We start from the raw sequence: 8665 nt of genomic DNA on the forward strand, positions 1-8665 counted from the left end.
GTGTAGGTAAATAAACACAACAAACCGGACTTAAACTCACAAGAATAGGGACAATGAACGCTGAAAATGAGAAACTCGAACTGCAATTTCACTTGTTTTACTTAACTGATTCTTGGATCTTTATGGGTTCTTTTTCATGCTATGATACTTATACATATATTCATTTTAGTAGTAGACAGGTTGCTTATGGCAAATTATTTGTTGGGCATATAATGTATGTGGCTGTGTAATATCTTATTTTTCCATAACATATGTATTGAAATGTAGACTAAATTAGTATTTGCATTTGATATATTACAGTGATTCAAATTAAAACAATTTTTTCCAGTTAAACAACTTTGAACGGACAGAATATTTGTGCTAAGTAAACGTGATATTTGGAGGCACTGTTTTCAAATTTGGAATTCTTTAAGGGAGCGACTTGATAGAAAATGGTGTACATTTTTAGGTCTCAATTATTTACCTTGGTATATACATATGTATTTATTAGTCTTAATCAGTTTACCTAAGCTTCATTCTGCTCGCCATATTAATATTGGATTTTGATTAGAATGATTATTAAGTCATTAGTTATAGAGAAGGTTTATTTTTGTCCTGATCCACATTATTTTACCAAGGCAGGGTGTTTATGTGTGTATTATTACGGTGAAGACATATATGAGGTTGTGGTAGTATTTTCAAACTTAAACTTAATTATTGTTCTTTTATAATATGTATGAGGGATTTAAATTAATTTAAATTGAAATTTCATTCAAATGTGTTAAGTGAAAGGGTTAGAGAGATATTCTAAAGTTCTGTTTGCATATTTCAAATATACAAATGAGAGAAATGATAAAAAACATTGTGTTTATTAATGAGGTCTTAATCATTTCTTTCTTTTAGCTTTGCTTAATCTTGAATAAAAGAGGTTAAAAAAATTGTTGATGACATTTCTTATTTGTAAAGGAAATTGTTGAAAAAAAAGCAGTTTTAGCTATGTTGCAATAAGAGAAATGATTATTGCCGTTATGATCAACAACAACCAGGCAACGCGTGGGTCATGGAAAGTGACCCCATCGGTGCTCTGATTTTCAAATTGACTACGAACGGTCAATAATAATAATAATAATAATAATAATAATACAATTTTAAAAAACTTAAATGACGTTGCACTGGGAGATGCGTTGGATAGGAGTGGCACAGTGGCAGATTCTGGGATATTGACCTTTATCTTTTTTAAAGAGATAATGGGAGAGTTGATGACCAAAGGGTTCAAATAATGCCGCATGTGGTATAATCACTGGTTCACTGGGGATCCCAGGGGAGGGGGAGGGGCGGCACCGTCGGAGATTATTTGAAGGGGGGGGGTCTGCGGATGCCAAGCGGGCCCCGAAAAAAATTGGAATTTTAGAGGGGTGAACGGTGCCGTTTGGTACCGTTTAGAACCATAATTCAGCTAGTCAAAAGTGTAATTTCAAGTGTAGGCCATTGGTGTGATCTTTCTCAGAAATTGAAGGGGGGGGGGGGGGGGGGGGGGGTCAGGGGGTCCTAAATCCGCCACTGTGCCATGGGTGAAGGAGTTTGATTCAGTTCGTCTGCAAATTTACATATGAAAAAATTAATTGAATCCGACCCACTTCCTCCCGGCATCATAGTCTACCTCAGCAAGTTGCAATTGTGCTGCAGGCCAATCAGTCTCCGCCAACAGACTCCGCAACTGCAGTACGACCTTTAATTATGTTGTTTGTGTGAAATTAGGAATATAATCATTTGCACCACATTAAGAAGTTGACTAACATTGATTTATCAATATCTCAGACTGACTTCAGGCCTTTTTAAAATGTGATCAAGATGGCCGGTGGAAACGAGAGCGTCCAAATTTTGTCCTGGTACTGTAAATCATATTTTGTTTAACTAATTAAGGCCGATTTCACAATTGCTGATCCTTACACTAACACATACAACGTTGGTAAAAAAAGTTGTCTCACCCCCCAATTCCAAGTGTTTTGCACAGGTGAAGGTTAACAGGTAATTACCCCATGTGTATGGCGACATTCTCAGAGCCAACCTGTGGGGGGGGGGGGGGGGGGGGGGAGGAGAGGGATACGAGAGGGGGACTGTAAAAACCTGGGCCCCGTAACTCGAAAGCATCGCGCATTGCGACCGAGCGCAAGCGTCTCGATTCCATAACTCGCCCATACTCGCCCCATATAATACATTGTAGCCTCTATGTGATATCGCTATTCGCAGTAGGCGATGCTTTCGAGTTACGGGGCCCTGGATCTGAATGTGGGTAGTTGTATTATTAAGATTAAGATACACTGTATCCGTGTTTATTTTATTCCCTTAATAACGAGAGAAGTAACCCTACATATACATAAACATATGAAACACTTTTAAAAACCTCCACGGTAAACAGCACTGCAACGTTCAGTTCAGCTGCTGTCAGCCTCGCAGATAATATTCCCCGACCACAAATATGTGAGCAAAGTCAAAGGTAGCTTATGATTTATTTAGCTTAATAAAATGCATGGTACTGCTGTGTTCGATTTCATCAATTTCCCCAGCAAAGGACGTCAACAAAGGGTCTGTCTTCAAAGGATAATTCAGAGGTTTTTAGAGATTTATTTTAATACAGGTGTCGTTCGTCTTATATACTTATCGGAATATACCTCACATAACACTAACCTGTACGGTACTATATCACATCAGTTCCTGGACTTCCATTCCTAGGACTACCATGTCTGTCATACCGGTGATGCAGATTCTAGGGGTACAATTGTACACAGTAGTCATGAGTGAAGCTGTAAGTATAAACCGTAGAGGGTCACCCATCGAATAGTTTACTTATACCCGTGTCATCAAATCGACAACGGTCATTAAAGGCAGCCCCTATACTAACACTAAAAATAGCTTTTACCCATCAGCAGTACGTATTTTTAATGAGTGTAATGGATTTTAATTATTATTCCATTTTATTTTATCGATAGATCATGTCGATTTCAATTTTACGCTTTTATGTATAAATATGACAATAAATTATTCTTATTATCATTATTAATGTTGAAAACAAAATATGTGTAGGGAGGTTGTAAAAGTAAACTGATTGCTGGGAGGTAAGAATAAAATTAATTTAATAACGGGTTTCGATATCTACATTTAACTGTGTACTGACGTTGTTGTGGAAAAAAAGAATACGGAGGAAAGAGAGGATTATTAGCACAGTAAGAAAACCTATTCATAACCAGTGGCATTGGAATTACCTTGTTAATTTTTGTCAATAAAACAGATGTCTGCGATCACATTAAAATACTGAGTATAAGAAATGCATTTTTTTCTGGAATAGGGCCCTACTGGGTGTGGCCCTGATATAAGCTCCTTATCAAAAATATAATACTGTTCATCATATTCCTTATATGAGAAATGACCAATTTTTCACAGATGCAGTGTTTCGTTTGACTTATTTGATATACTTCATCTACATAGAAGATGAAACGTAATTAAAGCGGTTTATTCTGCAGGCGATAAGGATTTGATTTGCAAAACATACGGGTAAATAGAAACTTTTGGCGCATTTACTTCATTAGATATGCGACGTCGTTGCTATTTTGGAAACGTTTTCCCTCAGCTCTTAAACAGTAATTAAAAAAGCTTCAGATGAAAAAGAATTCACTGATGACAATAAGAAGGAAACAAGGCCGTTGTCACAGCCCACGGCCAATGTGTCATTCGATATCGAGATCATCCACTCTCAATTAACCGGGTATCCCTAACCCAACACTAATCTGTACCAATCACATCGGAGCCCGGGCTTCCATTCCTAGGACTACCATCCCTGTCATACCGGTGATGCCGATGCTATACCAGGGTACAAATGTACACGGTACTCAGAAGTGAAGCTGTAAGTATAAACTGTAAAGGGATGCAATGTTGAAAACGAAATATGTGTAGGGTGGTTGTATAAGTAAAGTGATTGCTAGGGGGTAAGAATTAAAAAATATAATAAAGGGTTTTGAAATCAATATATAACTGTTGTGACGTTGTCGTGAGAAACCAAAAATAATCACACAGAGAAAAGAGAGCGCAATTTACATAGTAAGGTATTCATGGCCAAAGAAGCTGAAGATACCTTGTTAAGTTTTGTCAATAAATTTTGTCTGCAATCATATTATAATACTGAGTATAAAAATTGTATTTTTTTCTGGAATAGGGCCCTGGGTGTGGCCCTGATATAAGCTCCTTATAGTACTGTTCATTATATTCCTTATATGAGAAATGACCAATTTTCCACAGATGCAGTGTTTCATTAGACTGATTTGATATACTTCATCTACATTTAAGATAGAACGTAATTAAAGCGGTTTATTATGCAGGCGATAAGGTTTTGATTTGCAAAATATACGGGCAAACAGAAATTTTTGGCGCATTCACTTTATTAAATATGCAAAGTCTTTGCTATTTTGGAAACGTTTTCCCTCAGCTCTTAAACAGTAATTAAAAAGCTTCAGATGAAAAAGAGTCCATCCATTCTGAATTAACTTACCCCCCCCCCCCCCCCCACACCCGTGAATTAAATTCCATCTGATACCGACTCTAGTCACATATTTTCCATTCTATACTGGCTTTCTAGTACTTTCGTAATTTCTTTAGAAAAAATAACATTCTATATAGACTAGATCCCCCCTGTCAGCAAAAGAGTTAGTAAAAGTTTTAACAGAAGATAGCCCGTGTTTACGTTAGTATCCAACGAGCGCCTGGAGAAGTTGCTTAATTGAAGCAGCTGTTATCGGACCTTGTGCGAGGTTTGTGGAAAGACGAAAGCCTCTTTTATTATTCACCGCATTACACATGCGGTTGAGACGTAGGTGCTGTGTTCGTATTTTAATTAAGTCTCATCCTGTTAACTGGTAGGCCTACTGATGATGATCGATATATTGGGGAAAACACTTTGTGTGTGTGTGGAAGGGGGAGGGGGAGGAAGGTGTTGACCCATGTCCCTCTAATTCTGAATGGGCGTTTACAGGAGGTGTCAGAAATGAGTCCTATTGTGTTCTGGATTTGTTAGGGTTTTTGATATTGTCTTTTAATATGTATATATAAATTTAGTCTTAAGCTGTAGGTGTATTAATATAATATTTTTAAAATTCCCTTCGTTTAAAAAATATCAGATCATTTTAATGCAGATCAATTTTCAATAAAGGGCTCCATATGAAGTAATGGAGCAGACGGTTTAAGGCACAGTAACGATAATGATCAATCAAAGGATGAATGAGAATGGGGGGGGGGGGGAGGGAGAGATTATACAGGGGCGGATTAGGCCGTCTTCTGGGTTTTCCGGAAGACAGTCAGATTTGTAAGTTTACATTGACGGGAATCTAATTTTTTCTGTTGGAAGACGGTCAAAAATGGGGGCTGACTTAACAAAAATAATTTGGAAATATATGGATCCGTCACTGTTATTAGCTTTTTTCGTCAGTAAAAATATAATTGTGAATGCCATTATTAATAAACTGACTCCGCACCTTTTCTATATAGGCCAATGAAAACGTGACACACGGGACAGGTAGAATTGACGTCAAAATTAAATTTTATCAGAACGTTCATTGGTCGTTTCTGTTCCGCCTCAATAAAAATTTAATGAACTTGAGGAGTATAAAAATCTCTGCACTGACGACTGTCAAGATAACTTGCCGAAATAACTGCTCGTTATGGATCGACACCTTATGTCACTGGCCGTGGCCCTGGTGCTGTTTAACGTTGGGCCTAAGGCGACAGTAGTTGGCGTTACTACTCCCCCAGTGCTTGAAAAAAGGCTGGAACCCCATTTGGTCATCGCACCGTTGCCAGCAGGACCAGGCGTACGTAAGTAGTAGAAACGGACTTAATACAGGACGCATTTGATTGCCGACGAAAATGCAACGTATGTGTTTGACACTACTGCTGTTATGCAGCGTTCACAGTGAATCCGACAACTAACAAATAACTCATTTTATTATGAAATGCAGAGATATAGACAAAATTAAATGGAGCCTGCCTTAATCAGAAAAAATCGATTATTGCAGTTAGTAGGGTATACCCTATAACTAGATTGAATGCATTTAAAAAACCAACTCCAAAACTGAGTAATGTTTTTCTTTTACACACTAATCTGTGGCTTCAGAGGGCTATAGGATTATTCCCATCTCTCTGAAAGTCTCTGCATATGTGGAGTGGAAGGGGAACGGCATAAAAAAGAAATTGTTTTCGCCTTCTTTAAGTCTATACTCGGCAGAGCAAAGACTTGATTCATACCATTGTTTAAACTATTTGAAGCATAAATGCAAATATTCATGCCACATAACATATGATATTTACATGTAGAAGTGACATCCTCAGTTAATATTAAGAATTTTATGTTTTTGTAGTTGATGATTCCTACTGTTGGGGACACGGCGATGTACGTTACGACACTCTAGATGACAGACGCTTCCCTTTCAATTCTCCTGTTCATTTGTACGGCGTTATGCTCCTGCCTTGGATTGGCAATGCATGGTGGGTGATGACTGAACACGAGTTTTTTGGTGGAACAACTAAAACGCGCATCAGCGAAGTATATGTGAAGTGTCCAAATGCCACTTACTTCAGGGCTACATTGGGGTCGCTTGTCAACTTATATGTGAGTCTTCTTTGTGATACTGTAGTTGTAGGAACAGTAAACACTTTTTGCACGAAGTTATTGAAATAACCATACCCCTTATTCTCGTTTCTCTAACAGTCGCAGTCAAAATGTTCATAACATTTACTTCATTGCGCTTTGTTAATATTCTTGCATTTTGCTTTCAGTATTGGGATGGTGCTGCATGGGTTTCCATCGATGTCGCAGGTCTTCCAGGATTTTTCCCCCCTCCCGGTGGCACCGCGTGGGTTTCTGGCACAGCGAAATACATCACGATAGATTGCGATATAGTCCCATTCGTACTTGTCTCTGTCTTCCGACACACAGTTAGCATACACGCTAGCGGCGAGTGGGCAACCGGTGGCCCACACGCAGTACGTGGTATTTGTGCGGACTTCAATGGCGTGCCGGTCAACGACTGGATTAAGTTGTTGGGACCTCCACCTTTCCCCGCCTGGACACCTTTCTTAATTTAATCTCGGACGAATTATGACGGATTTCGAACGTTGACGATGATAAAAAAGACACGAACAAGGACAAATGAAACATTTAATAGGAGAAATAAAATGTATAGGTAAACAGAGACAACAAGACGGACTGAAACCCATAAGAATACGGACAATGAACGGTAACATGGAGAACGCAAACTGCAATTTCACTTGTTTTATTTAACTAAAATGACTGTTTCTTGGTTCTTTATGGTTCAGATACTGTTTCCTTCAACTATGTTAATTGACTTTCAATTACTGTGGAATAATTGGTCAGTTATTAATGCCAATGGGTTCTTTTTCATGCGATCATACTTATACATTTAATTATTTTAGTAATAGACAGGGTGCTTATAGCAAATTATTTGGTAGGGCATAAATGTATGTGTCTGTGTAATCTTATTTTCCCATAACATATGTATTGCAATGTAGATTAAATTAGTATTCGCATTTGATATATTACAGTGATTCAAATTAAAACATTTTTTCCAATTTTAATTTTAAAAACATCTTTGAACGGACAGAATAGTAATGGTAATGTTTGTGATATTTTGAGGCACTGTTTTCAAATTTGGAATTCTTCAAGTGAGCGAAATGATAGAAAATGGTGTATTTACCTTGGTATATGCATTTGTATTTATTAGATCTTAATCAGTTTACCTCTGCTGCATTCTGAACATTGTTTCTGTCCACCATATTTATATGGGATATTGATTAGAATGAATCTTTAGTTATTAGTTATAGCGAAAGACTGATTTGTTTCCTGTTCCACATTATTTTACCAAGGCAGGGTGCTTATGTGTGTATTGTTACTGTGAAGACATATACGAGGTTGTGGTGGTATTTTTATTCAAACGTAGACTTAATAATTGTTCTTCTGATATATAAGAGGGATTTAAATTTGAAACTTTTCATTGAAATGTAACAATCTTTAATGTGTGGAATATGTGTTACATGTAAGTAAGAGGGTTAGAGAGACATTTTGAAGTTCTGTTTGCTTATTTCAAATATCTAAAATGATAAAAAAGATTGTGTATATTTATGAGGTCTAAATCATTTCCTTCTTTTAGCTTTGCTTAATATTGAATAAAAGAGGTTAAAAAAAGCTGTTGACGACATTTTTATTCGAAAGGATATTATTGAAAAAGGGAAGCTACAGCTATGTTACAATATAGGAAATGATAACTGCCCTTATTATCAACAGGAACCATGCAATGCGTGGGACATGGAAAGTGACCCTATCGGTGCTCTGATTTTTAAATTGACCACGAAAAGTCATGGCAAAATAATAATAATAATAATAATAATAATAATAATAATAAGTTAAAGTGACGCTGCAATGGCAGATAGGCACAGCGGGAGAGTCGACGACCAAAGGGTTCAAATACTGCCGCATGTGGTATATTCACTGCTTCACTGGGGGTCCCAGAGGAAGGGGCGGCACCGTCGGAGATTATTTGAAAGGGGGGGGGTCTGCAGATGTGGAGCCGACTTTCTTCCCTCCACTCCACCCCACCCCACCCCACCCCACCGCCCGCTGAAA

At 37.7% G+C, this 8665-nt stretch overlaps 1 protein-coding gene across 1 annotated transcript; it reads left to right on the forward strand.

The window, feature by feature from the left end:
• Positions 1-5620: 5620 nt before the first annotated feature.
• Positions 5621-8230, forward strand: LOC106166943 (uncharacterized). The gene is made up of 3 exons (XM_086996504.1): positions 5621-5841; positions 6384-6634; positions 6802-8230. The coding sequence occupies exons 1-3, from the start codon at positions 5688-5690 to the stop codon at positions 7108-7110; spliced, it is 714 nt and encodes a 237-aa protein (XP_086852630.1). The 5' UTR covers positions 5621-5687; the 3' UTR covers positions 7111-8230.
• Positions 8231-8665: the final 435 nt, after the last annotated feature.

The sequence above is a fragment of the Lingula anatina genome, chromosome 10 (genome assembly GCF_051362555.1).
Source record: "Lingula anatina isolate TDL-2025a chromosome 10, LinAna3.0, whole genome shotgun sequence".
NCBI lineage: Eukaryota > Metazoa > Brachiopoda > Lingulata > Lingulida > Lingulidae > Lingula > Lingula anatina.

Bases quoted from the DNA above. Each gene is read 5' to 3' on its own strand.
- LOC106166943 (XM_086996504.1), top strand. From the start codon at position 5,688: ATGGATCGACACCTTATGTCACTGGCCGTGGCCCTGGTGCTGTTTAAC. The intron at 5,842-6,383 runs GTAAGTAGTAGA...ATGTTTTTGTAG, and splicing joins GCCAGCAGGACCAGGCGTAC to TTGATGATTCCTACTGTTGG. The intron at 6,635-6,801 runs GTGAGTCTTCTT...TTTTGCTTTCAG, and splicing joins GGTCGCTTGTCAACTTATAT to TATTGGGATGGTGCTGCATG.